Genomic DNA, 22,676 nt, shown 5'->3' with positions numbered 1-22,676 from the left:
GGAGGAGGTACATGGTAAACAAGGTACCTTAAGGTAGGTGCCGCATGCGGGTTGACCGGGAGGGTGACTTTGGTAAGGTCCCGACTCGTCAATCCGAAATACTTACCTTACGCTTCGTCCTTCTCATCCGTTGGGATTGGTAAACACTTTGGCCTCCTCATAATTATCTGCGCGCAGTACAATAAAGAACCCAAAAGTTTGACAAGGTACCTACCCAGCGGCGCTGGGGGCACAGCACAGCATAATGCCTTGAAATTTGAAAAGCATAATTTTTTTTTTTTTTCGGTGGAAATGTACTGACTGCATTGCGCCGCCTGCCCCGTCCTGTCTTGTGATTGCTTTTTCAGGTTTTCTTCCATGAGTTTGTTTGTGGTGCATTCAAGGCAATTCTACCGGTACTTCCGAATTGACAAAGACTTGAGCAACCCCCAAAAAGACCAATCGTATATCTTATCAGAGACAGGGATCAACGATGATGACGATGATACATTTCACTACATTTGACCGAAACTGTCTGTACGCAATGTAAGTAAATTTATTCGTTACATGGTAGTCACTAGGTAACGAGATACTTACAGTACCCAGGAGTACCGTTGATGAAGCCTAATGTACGTTGGGTACCTACCGACCTACCTGACTTTGAACTATTTCTCCTACCAATTTGCTCAGGTCCTTATCCCACCAGAAAAAGTTTTCCAGACGAAAGCGTAGAAGCGGATGCAGCTTAGCTCAACGCACCAGCACCACACACACCCAAGACACCCCAAGCTGAAATCATCCATCCAAGCCATCCAACTCCCGATAAAAACGTGGGTGGGGACCATCCTAACCACATCAGTGCCTTTTTCCCCCTTCGAAGTGGAGGGTAGCCACGCTATCGGAGAGCAACCTTTCCCCACTCACCCAACCATTTGTGGATAATAAAACTAATTCTGAACATTGTATACCATTCGACTATAAATTCACTTCGCAATGTCATCGTTTTTGCCCAGACCAAGGCGACGCGTTACCTGTTCGCTCATCTTAGCGATCTGGGTATAATATATTCAAGAAAAAAAAGGGGTATGTGGGTTAAAATATCATCTATATTCCATAGATATATCTGCATATGCGGCATTGGCATTCCTGTCGTCAAAACGATTGTTTTCGTCCAGCAAACCGTTTCTCGTTCTCCCATTTCCATTCTCCCGGTCGGCCCATCATTTGGTTCCCTTTATTTCCTACGGAGTATATTCTCTATTTCATTGTCTCCTTCAAGCACACCCCTACAAGGCGCCTCGGCCATTAGTTTCGGCTGCCCCAATGGAAAGGTCATCACGGTACGTATACTCTACCTTATACAACAGATAGTGGGTTTGGGATTTGAGTAAGTTTCCAGGGGCAAGATTTCCCGGTTTCTGTGCAAACTTTATACTCTTTGAACCCATATTAATTATTCTACAACTTTGCAATTCGATACGAGCACTGGCAGCAAATTAATCTCAGTGGGGAAAGCCGAAACTAACGAGATATTTGTCGATAATCAGAGACCAAATAAATAAGAGTTTTGCGACATGTATCAAGTTTTGATTGACCACCCCCGAGGTCGCAAATCACTTATAACAAAACAAAGTACCTGCATTAGGCTTCGAGCAACAATTGTGTCTGTTCTGATTCGCCCGCCGATCCCTTCAACGGGTTGCCGTGAGCGGGTGCCGGCGATATCCGCGAACCCCGCAAGCGACCCTCCCGTTGCCCCCCCTTTTGATGACAACTCATGATAGATAGCAAGCAACCTAACATACTTTTGCAAACATTGAAAACCTCCCGACGGATGCCAACGGTATGTGCAACAGGATGTGCCTTCCGCCCCCAAAAATCCTAGGCGTTTCTGTAACACGTAGGTACGCTTCGCCCATGGCCAAGAGGTGGCTATGCTTTCGTCCACCTACCTAACCACGTAATACCGCCCCCAACAAACAAAGAAAAAAAAAAGATACCAGAGCGAAAAGGCGAGGTGCATATCATTAGGTCACGGTCGCGGCAACGTCAGCGATACGGTTACAGTAACTCACACCCTACTCGGTAGTATTCCCGTTGGGCGGAGTAAAGTGACCGCATGCTTTGAAGATAAGCTTCGCCATTGTCCAGTCGTAATCACTGTTCATGTGCCACAACTGCTTGCGCTGACTCGGGAAGGTGCATTACAAACAACCCATATAGCCGTGCAGGCTGGTCCTGTGACAATATTAGGCAGCCGCCGGTTAGAACCTGTAATTGCTGTACATAGGTCCAGTCTCCAAACATATGGAGTAATTTGCACGGTATTTTTGAATAAAGTACACCAGGGTCCCGAGAAGGGGGGGGACGGAAACTAGGTATGATACGATTGGAGCTGGGACAAATTAACGATAGAAAATGCATGCATGCCACTGTGACGAGGCAACTTATCGGAGAACACTAACTACACACTTTCATCAAGTCCAAATCAAACGCGAATGGGTATCGTAAAACTAGAAAATATAAACAAGGATCCATCTCACAATTCGTCATCTTCATCGTCGTCATCAAACACGAATATAGTCGACTGCCTCTTAATAGTGGCCAAGCCTGGTTCGGTTTTAATATTGCCCGAGTCCTCGTCCTTCACCTTCTTGACCGCGTCAAGATCATCAGAGTCGCTCTCAGTCTCATCGTCCATCGGTTCCATCTTTACGTTTGAGTCGGCACCTCTCGCTTCGTTCTCGATGTGAACTTCGGATTTGGTCTTGACATCCTCAAGTCCAACCATTCCATTTTCCTCCAGTACTTCTGTCTTTATACGGGCTGAAGTTGACTCTGTCTTGACTTCGGGCTCGTGTTTGACTAGCTTCTTTGCCTCGCCAGCCAGGTTTGTCTTGAGAAGCTCAGACTCCCTTTGTTTGTAGAACATATCGAGACAGTTCCTCCGCTGCTCTTGCGTCCAGCTCTCTACCACCAATGCAAACTCTATAGCATTGCTGAAGCCGAACTCCTTTGCCATGGAGCAGAATTGACGCAGCCTAACATCTTGTGGAGGGTTGTATCGGAGTCGAGGCCGGAACGATGTTTCGGGATGCTTGCTCTGCCAGTCGTCACCTTCTCCCGTCTCGTCCACATCCCAAGCCTCCTGATTATGTTCGTATAGCGGATGCGCATTAACATCTTGGCTGTCAGCAAACAAAACTTTTAGGGCTTCCTTCTCATCAATCTCGTGATCTCTCTCGGCCTTGCGAGACAATTGAGCCTCAACTTTGCTGGTGCCAACAACCTCTGCATTGTCGTGAGTGTACCCCACTCCCGCCGATGAGAGAATTGCCTGTATGGCGTCGTGAGCTGGAGATCTTTCGTGGTTCTCACCACCTGGGTTAACTTGGGGCTTAGACGTGAGGAAGTCCGCGAGTTGGCTTGCACCACGTTCCTCTGCGTCGCCACTGGCCCCCGGCTCTAACTTTATCGGGATGCCTGCCTCTTCATTGTCCTTGATGGCGGATTCAATATCAATGTCTTGCAGATATACTCCAACCTTGGCCTCTGCGACATTCGTCTTGTTGACAATATCCCGAAGCACTACTCGGTCAGGACGGAACGTGAAAATGTTTTCCAGTCCAAATATTTCCCCCTTGCGAGAGTTGTCTTGTTGTACACCAGTAAAGTATCGTCTGGAGTATGTCATGTTAGCATAAGCGGTTACTACACATGGCTAATATTCTGGCTAGAGTTGCAAGGTAGCAAACCAATTTCGAAAAGAAAAACCATACCTTTCACTTGAAGCATTATAGCCAATGTTGGCCTGTTGCTGTTTGTATATCTGCCGCGCGTAAACAATCTCTTCGATAGTTCCTTGCGAGACAAGGCGGAACACGTCAACGTCTCGAGTCTGGAACGAATTATTAGCTCGAATTTCGATAACAAGACTGGGACCAAAGTGAGCAGCGGCAACTACAAACCTGGCCAATTCGATAAGCTCGATCCTGGGCCTGAAGATCCCATGACGGGTTCCAGTGCGGATCAAAGATGACGACCTTGTTCGCCGAAGTGATGTTCAGCCCTACACCGCCCGCCTTCGTAGAGATGAGAAAGACAAACTGTTGAGGATCCGAATTGAAATCATCAACAACTTGCTGCCTCTCCTCGATTGCGAGTGATCCATCCAGGTAGCTGTAACTGTAGTGAGTAGTCTGAAAAAGCGCGCGGAGCACCTGCAGCAGTTTGACGCTGTGGGAGAAAACTAGAACTTTGTCGCCGTTTGTCTCCCAAAACTTGAGCAGGTCTTTCAACACTCTCCATTTACCGCAGAATTCCGGGTCCATTTGTATGAGCGGAGAGTCTCGAAGTTTGTAGAGCTGCTCCCACTTGTCAGGCACGCAGATACGGAGCCTGGCCAGACTTTTCTCAGCCTTATCTCCGGGTTCGCCAATCTTTGGCACAATCAGGGTGAGGTGATTGGCAAGATTCTGCAAGGTCAGAATACAAGAGAAGACGAGCATGTTCCATGTCCGCCCATCTGACAAGTGTGCGTAATGGCAATGCCCCCTTTCCTCCCCTGATCCGCAATCGCAAGGTTCGTGAGACCGTCGGACAAGCTCAACTTCTTCAGATGCAATAAATCTTTCGTAAGCCTTGGTTTGGAGATCAGTAAGCGGACAGAAAACCACCCTGTCTCGCTTCTTGGGTAACTGATGCGCAATTAGAGATTTCATGCGACGAAGAAAGTAGTCTGGAAGAAGATTCTGCACCAGCTTCCTGGCCGTCTTTCTTGCCATGCTCAGTTCCTGGAGTGTGGCATTGTGAGATTGACCCAGAGTTAGAGGCCTGCTGATGGAGGTTTTCCATTCTCCAAAGGTTCCAAACCGCCCAGGGTTTGTCCAGTTTAGGAGGGTCCACAGCTCTTCGTACTTGTTCTGAATGGCCGTGCCCGTCAGACCGATGCGACAGAGTGCGTTGACCTCAATCATTGCTTTGGTGATCTCGGATCGTCGCTCCTTGATGTTATGACATTCGTCCACAACCACGGCATCCCAACTGACCGTGTTTACACGCTCTTTCTGCAGCCTGTAAGTGGCCGGGGTCGTAAGCATGACCTCAAGCCGACCCGACTTTGCAGTATCAAGCACATCGTCTTTACTGGAACCATGATAGGACTCGACCTTCCACCAGCCCCATCGCGCCAATTCTTGCCTCCAGTTCTCCATTACCGAGCTGGGGCAGACAATCAGCACTTTATAGTACCGGCCACCCAGCCTTTTGACCTTGCGCATCCGCTTCGAGTCACGAAAGTCACCGGTTTTCCCGAATGCCGCTGTGAGGAACGCTGCAACCTGAACTGTCTTGCCCAGTCCCATGTCATCACCCAGGATGCAGCCCCGCTGGTAAACGAATGCCTCATGCATGAAAGCCACTCCGTCGATCTGATAATCACGTAGATACTGCGCTATTGGTGCCGGTATGGTACCTGCTGATCTTTCTAGCTCAATGTCCTCGTACGGCCGACAAGGCTGGATCCTATCGCCAAATTGTGGTCGGACCTCTCGTCGCCGGCCGCCATCTTCATCATCGGTGAAGTCAATGTCGGTGTAGTCTGGCGGAAGAAGAAGCCCGGCTTCTTGAAGTGTTGCGCGGTCCCGGTTGAACTGCCTCTTGCGGTTCTTCAAATACTCCGGGATATCAGCATGGACTTTGTCCTCCGGCGCCGTATCCTCGCCGAGATCCCTAATTGCTTCGGCCAAGGAACGTGCATTTCGCAGTCCGTGATTGGTACTATTGCTACCGGGTTCTGACTTGACGCTTTTGTTCTTTTTTGCGCTGCGTCTTCCCTTTGTTTGTTTCTTCTTGGCCCGTTCCTTTTCGGCTTCCTCCTCCGAGTCCGTCCATGGGATGGTCTCAATAGGTGGCGGCACGGGTTCGGTTTTGCGCTTACCAAGTGCCGTTTTAGAACGTTGTCCGGCACCGGGAATCTTCTTATCTTCTGACTCCGAGCTCTCTACGAGGACGATGTCCGCAGGCATTGTATCGATTATTGATTATGCATGCATCATCGTTGATTTGAACGCGGGGTAAACGATACCAAGTGCTTGATGACGCGTCTGTCATTTAATTGAAAGTACGCGAGAGCAGGTGAGCACGCGAAGTTCGCATCGGATAGACCCACATCTTTACCCGCATTAGTGGGGCCAAGTCGGTTTTGCCTGCAACGGAACCTCCGCCGTGTTTTGTCGCCGCCACTTTGAATCAAGCTTGCAGCCACGATCTGATTACAAGGCGTCTTGACGACCCAAGTTTCCGGAATCTGAAATCGACACCATCGCGAACGCCACCACAGGACGCATTCACCAACATCGTTCTTCCCAGAACCTCCGATAATTAAACTCGTCTACCCCAAGAAACACATCCAGATCCAGCCGCCCAAAATGGGGAAAGCAGAGTTCGGCACGACCAAGCATCTGAGCAACCAGATGAAGGCCAAGGGCCTCCAGCGCCTTCGCTTCTACTGCACACCATGCCAGCGTCAGATGCGCGACGACAATGCCTTCAAGCAGCACTGCATGAGCGAGTCGCACGTGCGCAACATGCTCATCGTGGGCGAGGACCCGAAAAAGTACATTCGCGAGTACAGCGACGCCTTCCTCAAGGACTTTATCAACCTGCTCAAGACGGGCCACCGCGACAAGCAGGTCCAGATCAACCACTTTTACCAAGAGTACATCGCCAACAAGGAGCACGTCCACATGAACAGCACTCAGTGGTCCAGCCTGACAGAGTTTGCCAAATACCTGGGCAAGGAGGGCATATGTCGCGTCGAGGAGAACGAGAAGGGCATCCACATATCCTGGATCGACGACTCGCCCGAGGCGCTCAAGAGGCAAGAGGCGCTTAGAAGGAAAGAGGCACAGGACAGGGGTGATGAGGAGCGGGAGCAGCGCTTACTGAAGGAGCAGATAAAGCGCGCGCAAAAGGATGCCGCTGCTCGAGCAGCCGGGGAGAATGGCACATCAACAGAGCAAGACCAGGAGGACAAGGGGTTGCGACGGGAAGAAGGCGAGAAGATCAAACTGTCTATCGGAGCTAAGCCTACAGCCAGCAAACCGGAACCCGCCCCAGCAGAGCAGCCCGCTGCTGCAACTGCCGACAAAGAAACCCCAGCAACTGGAGAGTCCAAGGCGACGGAAGCGACCACAGATACCAAGCCTGTGTCGTTGAAGTTTGGGGCAAAGCCAGCTACCAAGAACGTTTTTGCCGCCAAGAAAAACGCTTTTTCCAGTGGCGCAAAGAAAGTCAAGATTGAGCAACCCAAAAAGATAAGCGAAGCAGAGAGGATAATGCGCGAGGAGATGGAGCGCAAGAGGCCAAGAGAGTTTTCCGGTTCAGGTGGGCCTGGTAAACGCCAAAGGATGTGAAGTCTTTCTTTTTTTTTTTATAACGGTTTTTAGAGGCCTGGAGTCTGGCGGCGTTAATATTTCTCTGTTCTATACCCATGGGCGCCCTCGCGGGGTTTATATGATCCAACCAAATGTAAATGGAGGGGAAGAGAGAGGTCATGACAATGAAAAGCATAATGATAATCATATCACCTCTGAGCGCAAATATTGAATGTTTACGACTTAAATTGAATGCCAATTAGGCTTTATTCGCTAATCATTTAAATCCCAGACCCAGACTCCTTGCCAATCCCAAAAACGCCATGTCAAACACCCTAAACGTCTGCCTCTGTGGCACTTCCATCGCGGCTGAAGATGGAGAAAATTGTTAGCAGGCACCTCCATCAACATACCAAGTAGACCGGTCGACAAACATACGGGATGTACTGTATCCTATACTCGTCCTCAATCGTAGCCCTAACATCATCCGGCAGCTGGCCAGAGACCTTGATGGCATAAACTCCTCTGACGTAGCCGTCCAGCCGCTGCCACTTGGCGACCCAGGACTTTGTGGGGTCTGCCAGCGAGATCAGGCCCTCGAAAACCTGGGATGTGCAGCTCTCGATCTGATCCGTCGAGCCCTGTAGGTGCAAGAAGTCTTCACAGTTGGGGCACCCCTCATCGTAGAAGCGCTACGGTGACCAGAAAAAAAAAAAGAGTTAGTGGCTGGGTTTTGTTCTGCGCGTGGTTGGTTGTTTTGCGCGCGTAAAACGAAACTTGGTGGTGCCCTGTTGTTTATCGACCAGGGCAACAAAAACCGGTCAACTTTACCTTTTGGTGAACAACAATAGAGCAGACCATGCATGCGCGCAAATGGCGCTGATCTCGGGGTGCGACGTAGCTCTCGGACATTGTGTTGTTGGCTCTTGTCGTTTTGCGCCGACGCAGTAAATCTCAAAGCGACAACTTGAAGAAGCGAGTGAAGGTGGTTTCGGGGAACCGATCTGGCGATGCTGGCAGCTACAAGGAATCTTGACTATGGATTGAAGGATGGCTGGTGGGGCTAGCTGAAGATTGAAACGGAGGCCTGTGGGGTGTGGCGTCTCAAACGGAGCTCTAAATCAAGCATGGATTGGCAGCCGCAGATGTCACTGGACGGACCCAGCTCTTTTCAGCTGTGATCGCAAAATCCTGTGCGGGTACCTTGCATCGTCGAGGGTTGGATGGTTTGTCCAATGCATGTTTCTCGCTGTGTGTTTCTAAAATTGCTCTGAAATACTACACATATACGACATTAGGAGCTAATTAACCCATTGTACCTCAAAATCATCACATTACTTTTTGCCAGGTTTTGTTGGGGGGGAAAAGGAGGGAAAAAGAAAATCACCCCTCAAAATGGAATCAGAAGACACCACAATGTTAGATGACTCAACGACGTCAACCGCCAAGCTATCACAGAAACCCGCCTCCAAATCCTACGAAATATTTTCTTGCACAGTCAAGAAGCCTGCATATGCATACGCTCACCTGCGTGTGCAGTCCGACGACCCTGGCGAGCAACCAAGCCTGGACGCGCTACAGGCCCGGTCCTACTGCGCATCTGCCGTGCAGCAATTTCTGGGAGCCACGGGTGCGGCCGTCACTGTCGATGTGCTCAAGGTGGATGCGGCCAAGGGGGAGTTTTGGGTCCGTTTGCCAGGCCCGGACTTGGGCCGTTTCTCGGCCGCCGTCACCTCATGGCCCGGTGCCGTGCAGTCCGGGGTCACCACTGGCCTGAGGATTTTGGCTGCAGGAGACTGGTTGGGCAGTCTTCTTGGGAGGAGTGAGCAGCAGTCGCTATGGAGTTCGTGATGTCTCGTGCGTCTCGAAAGGGCGAGTGAAACACAGCAGCTATCACCGTATCAATCCAACTCGGCCACCGAATCCCATTCACCATTCCGTTGGAGTAAAAAAATACCACCCAGCGGTTTGTGTATTCATCACGGCTATGCTACAGATTTCGGCAAGCCTATCTGGCTTTAGAGACTTTTCTCCAACCGCCATTAAACGCCACACGCCAAAGCCTGAGAACCAAGATAACGCCCGAAGAAATGCTACCAACGATATCTTTCCTGGTCTATGCGAGCGAAGGATCCAGTAGCCCCATCGATCTATGAGGCCGTACAAGATACATGCCTGCCAACTCACATCAACGAAGACATAAGCGAATTTTGTGCGTAAGCCTATGGTGGTTGTCAGTATGAGTTGGCTCTGTTGGACCGATCAAAATTATAAGCTTACCATTGGCCTGATGTTGGGATGCGGGACCGCGTCGAATTGGTGGAATTGTAACTTGTAATCGGATTTGATATTGATGTAAGCGCCCCTGTTTTCCGTCATGTCGCAGTACTTTGGCGCAGAGAAAACTAACACCAAGAAAGATCACGTTAGTCTTGCCACCCTGGGATACAAGGAGGGACTCGAACAAGAATACGCAGGGCCAGATCTCGTACCTGTGATACACTTTCCGTTGTGCTCTTCCTCGTAACCGTCCATGCGCACCTCGTGGCTTCGGATAATGGCATCGAGACCATTCTTTTCGCAGAACCTCGCAGTGACGTCAGGGCCAAACTGCATGCCCACACCACGCTTACTTGGGCCTCTGCCTGGCTCTGGCTGAGGATCCGTCCATAGCATCTCCATCATCAGACCAGCCTGGCCTGGTTGACGCTGCTTATGCCTGTCGAGCTTCCGGATGTCGTCCAGGGTGACGTTGTCATCTGAGAAGAGCCCTCCGTGGAGGACGAAGAATTTATGGCCGATCAAAGTCGCCAGTGGCAAGGCCGAGAAACTCTCCGAGAAAAGCTTGAAAGTCCTGTTTATGATTATCAAGGGGGTCAGCAGTTCGTTCGGTCACGTGCATATATGGCTGTACAGATATTGTTGAAACTTACCTTTCGTTGTACTTGGCCTTGCACTCTCCCTCAAAACCGTATGCACGGTTCATGTCGTCTGTCTCGTGATTTCCACGGTTCAGGAAGAACTGCTTCGGGCGAAGCCATTTGTTCGCATACAAAAGCAGTGCGATCTCGGTCGACCAAGAGCCCCTGTCGACAAAGTCTCCGTTGAACAAGTACCAGTGCTTCTCTGATGGTGTACCGTTGAGCCTGAAGAGCTCCATAAGGTCGAAGTATTGGCCTATATGGTTCTGGATGTTAGCGAGCTGCACCCGGGATCAATGTGAATCCGCAAACCCTGCAAAACACTCGGCCTGGACATACCGTGGGTATCGCCACACACGGTGAGAGTCACATCCTCAGGGATGTCGACCTCGACCATTGTAGGCTCGTTGTAAACAATATCCTTGACGGCTATGACGATTTGGTAAACATATTTCTTGTGGATCTTCTTGCCGGTCTTGAACCGCTCCATCATGTCGTCGATGAACTCTTGTGTCATCTCGTCGCCCAGCTTGACGCCGTCGTAGTCGGGCTCAACTGCTATTGAGGCAACGTCGAGGCCAGCGGCGGCCGACGGCTCGTCTCCAACCTCGATAGCGGCGTAGAAGTCAAGCTGGCGCACCACTTTTTGACACTCGACCAGCTTGAGCTTAGCATCTTTGTTGCCTGGATCGATCTTGACACACGACTTGAAGTCCTTGAGAGCTTCACGGGGGCGTAGTATGGCCGTGTTGGCGATCGCTCGGCGATAGTATGCCTGTGGCGCATCGCGGTCAGTCCAGTGTATCCATTATGCCTCGATTTGCACGGCTGCGGGTGGCAGACAGGACTAAGCATACCTTGACAAATCCAGGGTTCAGCTCGATTGCCTTGGTCGCGTCGGCAACGGCATATCCATAAGCTTCCGTCTTCAGGTAAGCCTAAGCGAGGTAAAGGAGGGTATATCAGTTTCAGTCACGCGAGTAGATGAAATCAGCCTTGGCGGGGCATCACCAATAAGGAAGATAAAAGCAACGATTGAGAATGCGCACCTGAGCTCGGTTCGAATACAGGGTCGGCTCTTCTGGGTTCAACTCGATGGCCTGGGTATAAAGCTCAATAGCTTTCGGCCAGTCGTGGGATTGGAATGCCTTGTTTCCCTGATTCTTCAACTCGGTTGCTTGCGCCTTAGGGTCTGCCATCTTGATTGAGCCTCTTTTTTTTTTTTTTTTTTTTTTTTTTTTTTTTTTTTTTTTTTTTTTTTTTGGTATACTAGCTGGACACTATGCACACTGAGCCGTTTTGTGGCTGAAGTTTGAAGGTCGAAGCAGGGGCGAGCGCGCGCCGGATACAGCAGAACCTTGGGACCGCGAGCTGGAGAATTATATTCACGGAGCGACGCCGGGTCACCCTCGGCTCTTAGCAATATAGGCAACGGTAGAACTTTTTGGAAGGGCTTTCGGAGCAGTCCCTCTTGCGGCGGGGGATTGAGGAACTGCGCGGCGGGCTTGCGTGGGGCGGTTCGCTCCGTTTCGATGCTACTACGTTAAAACGGTACGAGTGGGCGTAAGGCTCAACTCGAGGTACCTGGTAGACCAACGTTAATTGGATGGCAGTCGGGAGTGGAAGTGGGGCGCCGGATGCTTAGCTCCTGGTGGTGAAAGGCAGCGCTGTCTTGTTACTTTTGAATGCAATGATTATTAGTGGGGCTTGGCTATTGCATCCTCGTCATTCCTCTTCGCTTTGCAAGTCATCGCAACGCTGCTTTTTCGGGAGACGCCAATACCCTAGCATTAATCAAAGATGGCCGAAACGGAATCCAAGTCCCTCGTTCGCAAGCGAACTGATACGGAACTCATGCCGCCGCCGCCGCCAGCGAAGCGGATAAAGCGACCGAAGAACGTTCTCGATGAGGTTACCTACACCGAGGCGCTGTCCCAAATCATCGCCCGTGATTTCTTCCCCGGTCTTCTCGAAAGTCAAACGCAGCAGGAATATTTGGATGCCCTAGAATCCAAGGACGAGGAATGGATATCTAGCGCGACGAGACGACTAAAAAATGTCATGACACCGGGCCGGCGGCGCATGCCGTCGGCTGTCACTGCAACACAGCCAGGAGATACACCCATGAGTTTTGTCGGCGATACGCCTGCATCTGTACGGTCAACTCCAGCAGCATCGACTGTGGCGCCCGAAAAGTCACATGTCGACACCAGCTTGGGTCTCGCTGCGTTCCAGTCCCAGTATACGAGCGAAGACAATGAGAGCTTTTACAAACTTCTGGACAAACAGAATCAGAAAAAGGCCGAGAAGTACGCGTGGCTGTGGACCGGCAATAAACTGCCTTCAAAAATGCAGTTGAAGCAGAAGGAGGTCGAGGAGAGGATCAGCAAGACGAGGAGTCTGGCAGATGATGGCTACAAAAAGATGCAGCTAGCGATCAAGGACAAAGATGATCGGAGAGCCGCACCCGAGTACTGGAAGTGGCAACCGAGGAACGATCTGATGTTCAAACCCGATGGGGTGGATGACGCGCTGGAGACCATAGCCGAACGAGCTGAGGCGGCATCAAGGGCACCACCCAAGGAGATTGTGTATGCCAATACACGGGCTCCGAATCCCGATATTGTCGTTCAGCAGCATCCGTCTCGTCCGCCGTCACCCACATTGTCTGCTATGCGTGATGCGATTGCAGGCAGGCCAAGAGCAGCAGACCAGGATTCTGCTACGGGCGGCAGTGAAACACCACGGGTGAATGGATATGCCTTTGTTGATGATGAGGACCCGGCTCCAGAACCAGCGAGGAAGCCGACAGAATCGATCCTCAGTCTTAACAGTAGCGACACTACTGCAAACCCTTTCAAGTTGCAGGATCGTAGGAAAAGGGAGGATCTGCATCATCGGATGGTTGATAGGATCGCAGAGTCGCGTAGGACTGCATCCAGGATTGGCATGGTGGGCAAGGAGGTCAAGACTTCAGTACCAAAATTCCCCAGCAGCCCTAGGGTTACGGGAGGCCTCACACCAGCAGCACAAAGGCTATGGAGTAACCTAGGTGGTGCAGGGCGAAAGTCTGGTTCAATCACACCATTCGACCACAGGGCTACGCCGCGGGCCAAGCCGGCTCTGCCGAAGCGGGCAACTCCGAAAACATGAGCTGGGAATGTGATTTATTGTCATTTTTGGTCACGATCAACCCCCCCTCCTTGAATTGCGCATTTACGAGATGGAGAGGGTCGGGTCAAAGAAAGGTCAGCCGCAAGGCCTCTTTCAGTTTTACATTTTGGGTTTGTACCCGAGGGCAAGCACTGGAAGCGGTGATTTCATGTGTATGGTGGATAGAAGGGGTTCACATTTTTGCATTTTTTATTTGGGCGGCGTTTAGCGGATATGCTTTGATTCGTTTCATTTTTTGATACCCGGCTACATACTTTTCCTGTAGTCACAACAGATTGATACATCAAACACCAACAATACTGCGGTACATTACAAAAGTTTCCCGAGCTGAAGCCTGTTGATGGCTTTGTAGTGTAGTTCGACATGCATACGTCAGTTTGCGCACCCCTGCAGCGACGCCAATTCTAAATTGGAAGCGGCCTTGGCGGGATGCAAAAGTCTTGGGGCAGGGGTGAGAGACGGCTCTATCAATCGGAGCTAATGATGGCACCAAATCCGCATTCGCTACCACCTGGTGCCGTTTCCATCTCGGGGCCTAATTAATAGCTCATTGCAGTACAGAACAAAGTCAAGTTAAGCAAGCTTTTTTGTACACCCCACACCACCACCACCAACCAACCCGGCCACAGAAAAGACAATGACCTTAGTTCCGTCACTGTAAACCCCCCCGAACCCGAAGCGCTTCCTTTGCGATGAGGCTCGCCGACATTGTTCTCGACCTTGCCGCCGTGGCCAGCGCCTCGCGCTCGGTGGCGTCGAAGCATGTCGCCCTCCGTGCCAGGCAGATCGACCGCTTCGGCAAGAGCTCGAGCTTGACTGCACGCCCTGCGACCGCCGCTCCATCAACCTCGGCCTCTGCATCTGAGCCGTCCGGGACCCAGACGCGCACCGCGGCGCCGGTAACGACCGACAATGCGGCCCCGGCGCCCATCCCCGAAGCCGCAGAAACGGCGGCGCGTGTGCAGCCCAGTTCGATAGCCGGGCGGGATGTAGCCGGCGAGGTGGCTGCATTGGGCCGAGATAGGCCGGTCGCGCCGTGGGCGACCCGTGATGGCCTCTTTGCTACAGCAACAAAACCCCCTAGGAGGCCCGTTTTCGAGGCCGCTCCAGCGAAGCTAGAAGAGGTGGATGCGGCCACCGCGGAGGGGATGCCGGAGGGCATTAATATCAACATATTTCAGACTTCAAGGGGATCCAAAATACTCGAGTCTCTCAAGTCAGATGCAGATGTGGACAATGGTGGGGAAAAGGATGCTTCTAGCGGCAGAGATACTGTGGCAGCCGCGAAAGCTTCCGAGAGTGCCCGATTCGAAAGCTTGACAGCGGAGGAGCCTAGGAGAGAGCCCGAACCAGCTAGCAAACCTCTGCAAAACCCGGAAGCGTCGGAGAGGATCGACACGACAAAGGCGGATGCCGCTGATCCAGTCACCGTCGTGACTCCGCCAGTATCAACCCGGGCATCATCGCCCGCCGCCGAAAAGGTGGTTCAAGATCCGGCGCCGGCAGCCTCCGGCTACCAGCTCCGTGAGTCCAAAGTGCCTGCCACCCGGCTCAGCCGCATCTGGAACTACAGTGGTCTCGCGGCCGGTATGCTCGGCGGCGCGCTGACCGAGTCCATCAGCCGTGGCTTCGGTGGCGGCACGTCCGGGACGTCAGCAATGCTGAGCCCCGCCAACATGGAGCGCCTCGTGTCCAAGCTCTCGCGCATGCGCGGCGCTGCTCTCAAGATGGGCCAGATGCTCTCATTCCAGGACGCCAAAATGCTTCCGGGTCCGATACGCGAGGTGTTGCAGCGCGTGCAAGACAGGGCGGACTATATGCCGGCATGGCAGCGCGACCGGGTGCTGGTCGCAAACCTGGGTTCCGAGTGGAGAGACCTCTTTGAGACCTTTGAAGAGAAGCCCATCGCTGCCGCTTCGATCGGTCAGGTTCACCGTGCGACGCTCAAGCCTCAAGTGGAGGGTGGAATGCCTGTGGAGGTGGCAGTCAAGATCCAGTTCCCCGGCGTGGCCGACAGCATCAACTCAGACCTGGACAACCTAGCGATGCTGCTCGCGGCGACGAAACTGTTGCCGAAGGGGTTGTACCTCGACAAGACCATCGCCAACGCGCGCACGGAGCTTGCCTGGGAATGCGACTACGAGCGCGAGGCCGAGTGCGCCCAGCGCTACCGCACGCTGCTCGCCGGGGACGAAGATGCCGTGTTTGCCGTGCCGCGCGTCTTCCCCGCCGCGTCAGGGAAGCAGGTTCTGACGATGGAGTTTATGCACGGCATCGGCGTGACACGGGGCATTCATTCCTTCACCCAGGAGCAGCGCGACCGGATCGGAACACACATCCTGCGGTTGTGCCTGCGCGAGATAACCGAGTTCCGCTTCATGCAGACGGACCCAAACTGGACCAACTTCTTGTACAACGCCGAGACGGGTCGCCTCGAGCTGCTCGACTTTGGCGCCTCGCGTGAGTATCCGGAGCGGTTCGTGTCTCTGTACGTCAGGCTGCTGTACGCGGCGTCCAAGGGCGACCGTGAGGGCGTGCGCGTCCTGTCCGAGGAGCTGGGTTACCTGACGGGCCACGAGAGCAGGGTGATGCTGGACGCGCACACTCAGTCGGTGCTGACGCTTGCCGAGCCTTTCCTCGAGTCCGCTCCGGAGGTGTACGACTTCCGCGACCAGACAATCACGGAGCGGGTCAAGAGTTTCATCCCCGTCATGATCAAGGAGCGCCTCGCACCTCCTCCCGAGGAGACGTACAGTCTTCATCGGAAGCTGAGTGGGGCTTTTCTTTTGTGTGCCAGGCTTGGGAGCAAGGTGAGGTGCCGGGAGATGTTTACAGAGAGCGTCAAGAAATCTGGACTTGTGCCTGAAGCTTGAGTTTAGGGAGTGCTGTGTTGGAGGGCTTTGACTGTGTCGGCTAGGGGTTTTAAAATCATGTAAAATGTAAAATGATCATGGCGAAGATACCACTCATGTACAACGTATGTACTATATATTTAGACCTTTAGATAGTGTAAGAGTCTGCTGGGATGGTCACAAAACAAAGATCGAACCCCTAGCAAGGAAGCACATACACGGGAGAGCGTAATCATAGCGACGTGTCATAATGACCCCAAGGCAGAGCCTTCGGGGATGTCAGAGTGCAAGTATTGTTTCGTAGATAATTGCTCGCTCATCCTGAGTGAATCCCACAAAAATTTCGCCCAACTCCATACAAATATCTACTCCATTGTCCTCCTCGCAAATGGTAGCTGCTTCTTCTCCTTGCCAGCAACCTTCTTCCTCTTCTTCTCGATGGCCTTGTCGACCTGGCTCTTGCTCATTCCCGCAAACTTGTCCATAAGCAACAGCTTCTTCTGCTCCGATTTCTTCAAGAAGAAGGGCTTCTTGCCCTGCTTGACGAGCTCCTTCTCCTTCTTCTTATGCTCGCGCATCAGCTCATACTCACGGTCCTTGCGTTCCTGCGACCGCTTCTCGTCCTCCATCTTGCGCAGCTTCAGTTTGGCGTCCTCGCGATCCGCGGGCGTGACACCCTTCTTTCGCGAAATGATCTCCCGCAGCTTGGCCATCTCTTCATCCCGGTACTGGTCTAGGAAGGCGTAGTTGCGGCGGAACCGCTGGTAGTCCTCGCCGGTCAGCTCCTGCTCGAAGCGCACGTCCCGCGGCTTCGGTCGGGCGTTAGGCGGCGGCTTGACCACCTCGCGGTACCGAGAGACGGGCCGCTTGGAGGACATCTCCTCGGGTGCGCTCTTGGTTTTGCGGCCTGGGGCTGTAGCGGAGGCGGTTGACTTGGACCCCGGCTTTCCGCTGCTGTTGCTGCTGTCTCGAGCTTCCCGACCTCTCCATGATTGCTCCTGATTATCAGAGGGATCTTGGTCGGTTGAGCCTTTAGGTTTGAGCTTTTGCCGTTTTTGACTTAGACGAAGTCGGGCCCCAAATGATAACTGAGCCTCGCGGTCGTCTTCGGCTTCTGAAGCGCCTGATCCCTCCTCCTCATCGTCCTCATCCTCATCCTCATCCTGTTGACCCTGGTCAGATTCGTCGGCGGGCGAAGATGAACGACCATCCTGTGATCTTTGTCAGCGACCTAGCCTTGCATCAATTAACTCAAGCACAATCCTATGGTACATACCTGGTCATCTTCTGATGGAGGCTCCCAAGCATCTGCTTTTTCAACATCACGCCTCCGTACCTTGACCCTTCGTTCAGGGTCAAAGGCGGCCTTTCTTTTGCGCCCTGAGAACTCCATGGGGGACGATGATGTTTTTTTTTCTTCTTCTTTTATTTTCTGGTGTTTTTTTGCTAACGCACGTCGACGATGAATGAATGGCTTGTAACTTGTTGATGAGATTTTGATGGGTGAGAAAATGTCGACGAAAAGAATTGCTTGATTTAACACTATCTGCACTGTGAAGTGGGGTTAAACCTTGCCCCTGCGACTGCTCCAAGCTTCAATAACGCTTGTCTATTGTTTTTCTAACTCTGCCTGCTCTTGCATCTGGTAATTAATTTCTCATACTATGGACTAGCATAACATAAAACGAAGGTTAGGTTTGGTTTATAAAAAAAAAAAAAAAAAAAAAAAAAAACTGTGTGACGATACTGGTCAGAAGACTTCGTTGAACGTGGTACGGGGAAGGAAACATGGCCAGGCCACAAAGTGAGCCAGCGAGTGGTACAGTAAAAATTTCGGTACTCTCTCACGTGTGTCGCTCGGAAAATCCATCTACGCTTGCTTGGCAGAGCTGCAGTTTATTCGGTTTATCATGAATTTTCAACGCGCGCATTGAACCATCTCTCGATCAGAGAGGAAAGCGGTTTTCCGAAAATTTACGATTCAATCTTAACTGTGGTTCCTGACGCCTTTTTAACAACTGTTTTTAAACCTGCTTATCTGATTTGTGTTTTTTTGTTTTGCAAGACTCGTTCGGGTCTTTACATCAATCAGATCAGGGTCAATTCAAGTGATTGCCACTCCATACATACATAGAACATCAGGACGAGCTCTCGCATCAGCCAACTGGTAGGTTTATACCCGTGCCTCTTTGATTTTTTTTTCTTCTCATCACTTCATTCTCTGGATGCCAATCGCTAGCTGCAATGGTCGTCCCCTTCTTCCTGAAACCAAACTCAGATTCTTCTCAGTCTCCAGGCCATTTGACCCCATCTATCTATCCAGTCTCAACTCCATCGCGAGCAGGCCCAAGATTGATAGATGCGATATGTGGGGATTTGCAAGTTCGCAACCTTCCATAGGACAATATCGACAAGTGCCTGGGCCAGGCGCCTAGGTCGTTCTCCTCACTTCTGTTCACCTTGCGGCAAAGCTGCTACACCAGTCATTCACCTGATCCAGTGCCGCCCAGCAACCACACTCGGCTCAGATACAGTTAATAGACTATTAGAACTAGAGCAGTATCCGGTCGCTGTGGATTCCGAGAAAAATACACAGGCAGGTGTGCAGCATCGGGGCAAAGGAAAGAATCCCAAGCAGATGGCCAAGTCCAAGGCCAAAAAGAAGGCAAACGCTCACGGGCAAACTGCTGCTTCCGTCCCCACCGGAGCCTCCGTTGGTGGGAAATCTAACACCAAGGTGACCAAGCTCTCAAAGAAGCAAAAGAAGAGAGCCGCTGCCGCCGCCGCCGCCGCTGTCATGCCTTCGCAAATGCAGGCCAACTCTTCTACCAAACCCCAGGGGCCATACTCCCAAGACTCGGGGCTCTCAAATTCCGTTCAGCCCTACCCAGATTCAGCATGGAACAATGGCAAGCTACCCTTGGGCATGGGAGGGATGGGCTTCCATCAGACCGGGTTTCCGGCGAACGCCTCCATCCCATTCCCAGGACTCAACCCGCCGATGGGCAACTTTGGGACTTTTGGTTTCAACCCACTAGCACCTTCTTTTTCACAGCAACCTTCTCCAGGACCTACTCAGGGCCGCATGGAAGAGAAGGCTCGCGGCCACGGGGGTTCACATCAGGCGCCCACTTCAACAAGAAAGTTCAGGAAACAGGGCAAAAATGGGAGGCACGATCAGAAGATAACTCACGCCCCCTCGGCCGAATCTGGTGGTATCCCAAATCCCACTCCAGAATACCTAAAGCTGGCTTCCGAGCCGCCAGCCCGCCTCGAAAGCCCCAAGCCGATACTGATCGTTCTGGACCTGAACGGCACCCTCCTCCACCGCCCTACCAAGAACCCCAGGGCCTTCGTCGCCCGACCGCACGCCCTGACGTTCATCAACTATCTCCTCTCGCGCTTTTGGGTGGCCGTCTGGTCCTCGGCCCAACCGGCCAACGTCGGCGCCATGATCGACAACCTGATCGAGGACAAGGCGCAGAGGGACCGCCTCGTCGCCATCTGGGGCAGGGACAGGTTCGGTCTGAGCAGACACGACTATACCCAGCGCGTCCAGGTCTACAAGCGCCTCACCAGGCTGTGGGTGGACCCAGAGGTCGCGGCCTCTCATCCCGGCGTCGCCCGGGGTGAGCGCTGGGATCAGTCCAACACTGTCCTCGTGGACGACTCGACCGAGAAGGCCCGTAGCGAGCCGCACAACCTCGTCCGCGTGCCCGAGTTTGTTGGCAACCTTTACGAGACCCCCCAAGTTTTACCTCAGGTTCACGATTACCTCAACGAGCTCAGCTTCCAGGCGAATGTCAGTAGCTACATTCGCGCAACACCTTTTGTCATGCAATAAAGGGGTGGGCCCTGAATCCCGGACATCGGTCTCGTCCAATCCTCCTGTGCATTTTACGATATCTGTTAGCCAGGGGAACAGGCAGCTTTTGTGTTCATGACGTTTTTTTATCCTCTACTCATATTTTCTATGTTGAGTTGGATGCAGGCTCTGTCTGCACTTGACTTATCTCTTGAGACCTAAAGCTTGAGAGTTGGAGATTTCGTCTCCTCCTACAAGAGCCATCGTCTGGACCGTTTGTTACAACCTGCCTGGGATGACATATTATTTAATTAAAGGTAGTCCTTGCACACTCGCAAAATTAGACGCACCATTTCACACAAGGCGTTGAGGGAGAAGTGATTACAACAACTTAGTAATGGTAAACAACATCACTAGCGACTGCAGCACAGTTTACTCTGTTGGCAAAAGATTGTAACATAGCAAAGGTATCTACCGAAACGGATAACAACGCTAGTATGCCCTTACATCACATCTGCCACACGAAAATGCCGTGCTTGATCATGATCGTACCATCATCCTGATATCCTCCGTCGTGAACTCATTTCCTTGCCATAATTACCCATCCCATCCAGACCTGGGCGGAACCCTTCCCTCCCAAGTCATTTTGTCCCTTGCTTCCCTGTTTACCCTTTTCCAATCCATTTCCCTTTTTTTTGTGTCTGTTTTGTTGTTTTTTTAATTTAGGTGTCTATCAGTAGTGATGGGACCACTTTGTCACTTCACTTGAAGACCTTGCCGTCGTAGTGGGGGTACTCCTTGCCGTCCTTGACGACGGTGCGCTCCCACTCCCACTCGTCCCTGACGTACTTGCGGTCCTCCTCATTGTTGGGGTCCAACTTGGTGAAGGTGTAAGACTCCCAGTCGGGGGCAACGTTGAAGACGGGCTCGTGCTCCTGTCCACGGATGACGAAGGCACCCTGGATGAAGGATCCGGAACCGTCACCGTAGACGGAGGCAGAGCCCATAAGCTGCTTGCGAGAGCCCTCAAGACGCTGCTCGAAGCCACCGATCAGGTTGCAAGACATGAAAGGGACGCCCAGCTCGTTGTTATACTTGTACTCGACCTTCCAGATGGAGTAGTCCTTGGTAAGGTCCATGTTCTTCCAGAACCACTCCATGGCCTGGGGGACAGGGTTGTTGGAGTACTGGCGCTTCCACTCGTCGATAGGAACGGCGGCCTTGGGAAGGAGGTCACAGGGGTGCTTGGGCTTAGGCTCGGGCTTGGGCTCATCCTCGTCAGCGGCGGCAGCGGGGGCAGCAGCAGCAGCAGGCTTGGCCTCCTTCTTGGGCTGCTCGGGCTTCTTGGGGGGAGTGTTGGTAAGGGCAGGCGTCTCGAGGAGCTCCAGCTTGGGGGCAACAGCCGAGTAGATGGGCTGGTCGTAGACGGTAGTGTACCACCTCGTCACGTTGGGGTACTCCTGGCGCCACTTGGTGTCAAAGAAGAACTCGAAGCCGCGAGCGATGATGCCAACCGAGAACAGATCGGCCAGGGTGATGCGCTCGCCAACGAGGAAGGTGTTGTCCCTCAGGTACTCTTCGACGACAGAGATGGCCTTGAGGGCACGCTTGGAAGCGTCCTCAACAGACTTCTTGTTGTAGGGGTCCTTGCCCAGGAGAGGGCGGTACCAGGCACCCATGTTGGGGAGGATCTCCTGGTTGAAGAAAGACATCCACTTGAGGATAGAGGCATAGCTTGTTCTGGTCAGCTAGATGTTCCCGGAGTCATCAACAGAGGTCTAATGCAGTTGATTACTTACTCCTGCTTAGTCTTGCCCAGGAGGGTGGTCTTCTCATTCTGCGAGGTCACTATGAATAGGTCAGCTACTGTGATTCCAAGCTCAAAGTGCAGGCGTTATCATGAATTGCAAATGCAAAGGGTGGACAAAAGATCAGAAGTTAGAGTAAGTCAACACATAAAGTTATTCAGCCAGGGATAACTGTAAATGATTGTCTAGATCATCATGTAGCAAGAGCAGCACAGAAAAGAGATGATTGAGTCATCGTGAGAAATACGAGATTAGCATCGAATTGACATACCGTAGACAGCAATGGCAATGCACTCGTAGAGAACGTAGCCATCAGCGCCAACAAAGGTAGGGACCTTGCCCAGCTTGTTGTAGTTGGTGTAGTCGGCAGGAATGTTCTTCTCCTTGTCAACGGTGACAACCTCGAGGGGAGTGTCGTTGGCCTTTGCAACCGCGAGGATCGCAGTCGACCTCGGGTTTTTCTGTTGCACAAGAAAACATTAGGAAAAACTGCGCAGTAGCAGCTTAAGTGGCTTTAGTGTAAAAGACATACCTCGTAGGTGTAAAGCTTTCCGAACGACATGGTTGCGATGTTGTGCTACCAGAACGTGGGCTTGAGAAAATGTGGTTGTCACAGAGAAACAATTTGCTTTTTTGGCTGCGGCGAAGAAAAACTGAAATATGCGTCCAGGATCGAGGAGGGGCAGTCGCGGGCGCTCGGTCCTCTCCGAGGGGTCTGCTCTGCTCATTTTAGTAACGAGGACCTTCTGTGGGGCATGACC

General features: G+C 52.1%; 11 protein-coding genes across 11 annotated transcripts; 6 read left to right on the top strand and 5 right to left on the bottom strand.

Moving 5' to 3' along the window:
* Nucleotides 1-1,002: 1,002 nt before the first annotated feature.
* PgNI_06029 (uncharacterized protein) lies at nt 1,003-1,782 on the top strand. The gene is made up of 2 exons (XM_031126058.1): nt 1,003-1,319; nt 1,527-1,782. The coding sequence occupies exons 1-2, from the start codon at nt 1,065-1,067 to the stop codon at nt 1,539-1,541; spliced, it is 270 nt and encodes an 89-aa protein (XP_030982129.1). The 5' UTR covers nt 1,003-1,064; the 3' UTR covers nt 1,542-1,782.
* A 668-nt stretch (nt 1,783-2,450) lies between these two features.
* PgNI_06028 (uncharacterized protein) lies at nt 2,451-6,005 on the bottom strand (the record flags this gene model as incomplete). The annotated part of the gene is made up of 3 exons (XM_031126057.1): nt 2,451-3,659; nt 3,759-3,877; nt 3,948-6,005. 3 exons carry the CDS (start codon nt 6,003-6,005, stop codon nt 2,519-2,521), a joined length of 3,318 nt encoding a protein of 1,105 aa, XP_030982130.1. The 3' UTR covers nt 2,451-2,518.
* Nucleotides 6,006-6,407: 402 nt separating this feature from the next.
* Nucleotides 6,408-7,394, top strand: PgNI_06027 (uncharacterized protein; the record flags this gene model as incomplete). The annotated part of the gene is made up of 1 exon (XM_031126056.1): nt 6,408-7,394. One exon carries the CDS (start codon nt 6,408-6,410, stop codon nt 7,392-7,394), a length of 987 nt encoding a protein of 328 aa, XP_030982125.1.
* Nucleotides 7,395-7,568: 174 nt separating this feature from the next.
* Nucleotides 7,569-8,397, bottom strand: PgNI_06026 (uncharacterized protein). The gene is made up of 3 exons (XM_031126055.1): nt 8,187-8,397; nt 7,794-8,047; nt 7,569-7,724 (listed from the first exon to the last, which is right to left on the bottom strand). Exons 1-3 carry the CDS (start codon nt 8,265-8,267, stop codon nt 7,691-7,693), a joined length of 369 nt encoding a protein of 122 aa, XP_030982126.1. The 5' UTR covers nt 8,268-8,397; the 3' UTR covers nt 7,569-7,690.
* Nucleotides 8,398-8,581: 184 nt separating this feature from the next.
* Nucleotides 8,582-11,571, bottom strand: PgNI_06024 (uncharacterized protein). The gene is made up of 7 exons (XM_031126053.1): nt 11,326-11,571; nt 11,134-11,214; nt 10,616-11,051; nt 10,289-10,532; nt 9,848-10,209; nt 9,636-9,760; nt 8,582-9,577 (listed from the first exon to the last, which is right to left on the bottom strand). The coding sequence occupies exons 1-7, from the start codon at nt 11,473-11,475 to the stop codon at nt 9,539-9,541; spliced, it is 1,437 nt and encodes a 478-aa protein (XP_030982128.1). The 5' UTR covers nt 11,476-11,571; the 3' UTR covers nt 8,582-9,538.
* On the top strand, nt 8,751-9,206 carry PgNI_06025 (uncharacterized protein; the record flags this gene model as incomplete). The annotated part of the gene is made up of 1 exon (XM_031126054.1): nt 8,751-9,206. One exon carries the CDS (start codon nt 8,751-8,753, stop codon nt 9,204-9,206), a length of 456 nt encoding a protein of 151 aa, XP_030982127.1.
* Nucleotides 11,572-12,076: 505 nt separating the features above from the next.
* On the top strand, nt 12,077-13,429 carry PgNI_06023 (uncharacterized protein; the record flags this gene model as incomplete). The annotated part of the gene is made up of 1 exon (XM_031126052.1): nt 12,077-13,429. The coding sequence occupies one exon, from the start codon at nt 12,077-12,079 to the stop codon at nt 13,427-13,429; it is 1,353 nt and encodes a 450-aa protein (XP_030982121.1).
* A 713-nt stretch (nt 13,430-14,142) lies between these two features.
* On the top strand, nt 14,143-16,323 carry PgNI_06022 (uncharacterized protein; the record flags this gene model as incomplete). The annotated part of the gene is made up of 1 exon (XM_031126051.1): nt 14,143-16,323. The coding sequence occupies one exon, from the start codon at nt 14,143-14,145 to the stop codon at nt 16,321-16,323; it is 2,181 nt and encodes a 726-aa protein (XP_030982122.1).
* A 275-nt stretch (nt 16,324-16,598) lies between these two features.
* Nucleotides 16,599-17,899, bottom strand: PgNI_06021 (uncharacterized protein). Its single transcript, XM_031126050.1, has 2 exons — nt 17,579-17,899; nt 16,599-17,513 (listed from the first exon to the last, which is right to left on the bottom strand). Exons 1-2 carry the CDS (start codon nt 17,693-17,695, stop codon nt 16,668-16,670), a joined length of 963 nt encoding a protein of 320 aa, XP_030982123.1. The 5' UTR covers nt 17,696-17,899; the 3' UTR covers nt 16,599-16,667.
* A 332-nt stretch (nt 17,900-18,231) lies between these two features.
* PgNI_06019 (uncharacterized protein) lies at nt 18,232-22,577 on the bottom strand. Its single transcript, XM_031126048.1, has 5 exons — nt 22,448-22,577; nt 22,187-22,376; nt 21,907-21,955; nt 18,589-21,841; nt 18,232-18,466 (listed from the first exon to the last, which is right to left on the bottom strand). Exons 1-4 carry the CDS (start codon nt 22,475-22,477, stop codon nt 20,869-20,871), a joined length of 1,242 nt encoding a protein of 413 aa, XP_030982842.1. The 5' UTR covers nt 22,478-22,577; the 3' UTR covers nt 18,232-18,466; nt 18,589-20,868.
* On the top strand, nt 18,941-20,146 carry PgNI_06020 (uncharacterized protein; the record flags this gene model as incomplete). Its single annotated transcript, XM_031126049.1, has 1 exon — nt 18,941-20,146. The coding sequence occupies one exon, from the start codon at nt 18,941-18,943 to the stop codon at nt 20,144-20,146; it is 1,206 nt and encodes a 401-aa protein (XP_030982124.1).
* Nucleotides 22,578-22,676: the final 99 nt, after the last annotated feature.

Source organism: Pyricularia grisea, chromosome I (genome assembly GCF_004355905.1).
Source record: "Pyricularia grisea strain NI907 chromosome I, whole genome shotgun sequence".
NCBI lineage: Eukaryota > Fungi > Ascomycota > Sordariomycetes > Magnaporthales > Pyriculariaceae > Pyricularia > Pyricularia grisea.
Note: the sequence above shows the minus strand (reverse complement) of the source record. Positions and strands in the feature narration are given on the sequence as shown.

What these genes read in the sequence shown, in the direction of transcription:
- PgNI_06029 (XM_031126058.1), top strand. Translation starts at nt 1,065, where the DNA reads ATGTGGGTTAAAATATCATCTATATTCCATAGATATATCTGCATATGC.
- PgNI_06026 (XM_031126055.1), bottom strand. Translation starts at nt 8,267, where the DNA reads ATGTCCGAGAGCTACGTCGCACCCCGAGATCAGCGCCATTTGCGCGCA. An exon ending in CTATTGTTGTTCACCAAAAG is followed by an intron (nt 8,048 to 8,186) that starts GTAAAGTTGACC and finishes TGGTCACCGTAG; the next exon opens with CGCTTCTACGATGAGGGGTG. An exon ending in TATAGGATACAGTACATCCC is followed by an intron (nt 7,725 to 7,793) that starts GTATGTTTGTCG and finishes CTCCATCTTCAG; the next exon opens with CCGCGATGGAAGTGCCACAG.
- PgNI_06024 (XM_031126053.1), bottom strand. Translation starts at nt 11,475, where the DNA reads ATGGCAGACCCTAAGGCGCAAGCAACCGAGTTGAAGAATCAGGGAAAC. An exon ending in CGTGTGTGGCGATACCCACG is followed by an intron (nt 10,533 to 10,615) that starts GTATGTCCAGGC and finishes AGAACCATATAG; the next exon opens with GCCAATACTTCGACCTTATG. An exon ending in ATCCCAACATCAGGCCAATG is followed by an intron (nt 9,578 to 9,635) that starts GTAAGCTTATAA and finishes CAACCACCATAG; the next exon opens with GCTTACGCACAAAATTCGCT.
- PgNI_06021 (XM_031126050.1), bottom strand. Translation starts at nt 17,695, where the DNA reads ATGGAGTTCTCAGGGCGCAAAAGAAAGGCCGCCTTTGACCCTGAACGA. An exon ending in CTCCATCAGAAGATGACCAG is followed by an intron (nt 17,514 to 17,578) that starts GTATGTACCATA and finishes CAAAGATCACAG; the next exon opens with GATGGTCGTTCATCTTCGCC.
- PgNI_06019 (XM_031126048.1), bottom strand. Translation starts at nt 22,477, where the DNA reads ATGTCGTTCGGAAAGCTTTACACCTACGAG. An exon ending in GAAAGCTTTACACCTACGAG is followed by an intron (nt 22,377 to 22,447) that starts GTATGTCTTTTA and finishes CTTGTGCAACAG; the next exon opens with AAAAACCCGAGGTCGACTGC. An exon ending in CATTGCCATTGCTGTCTACG is followed by an intron (nt 21,956 to 22,186) that starts GTATGTCAATTC and finishes ACCTATTCATAG; the next exon opens with TGACCTCGCAGAATGAGAAG.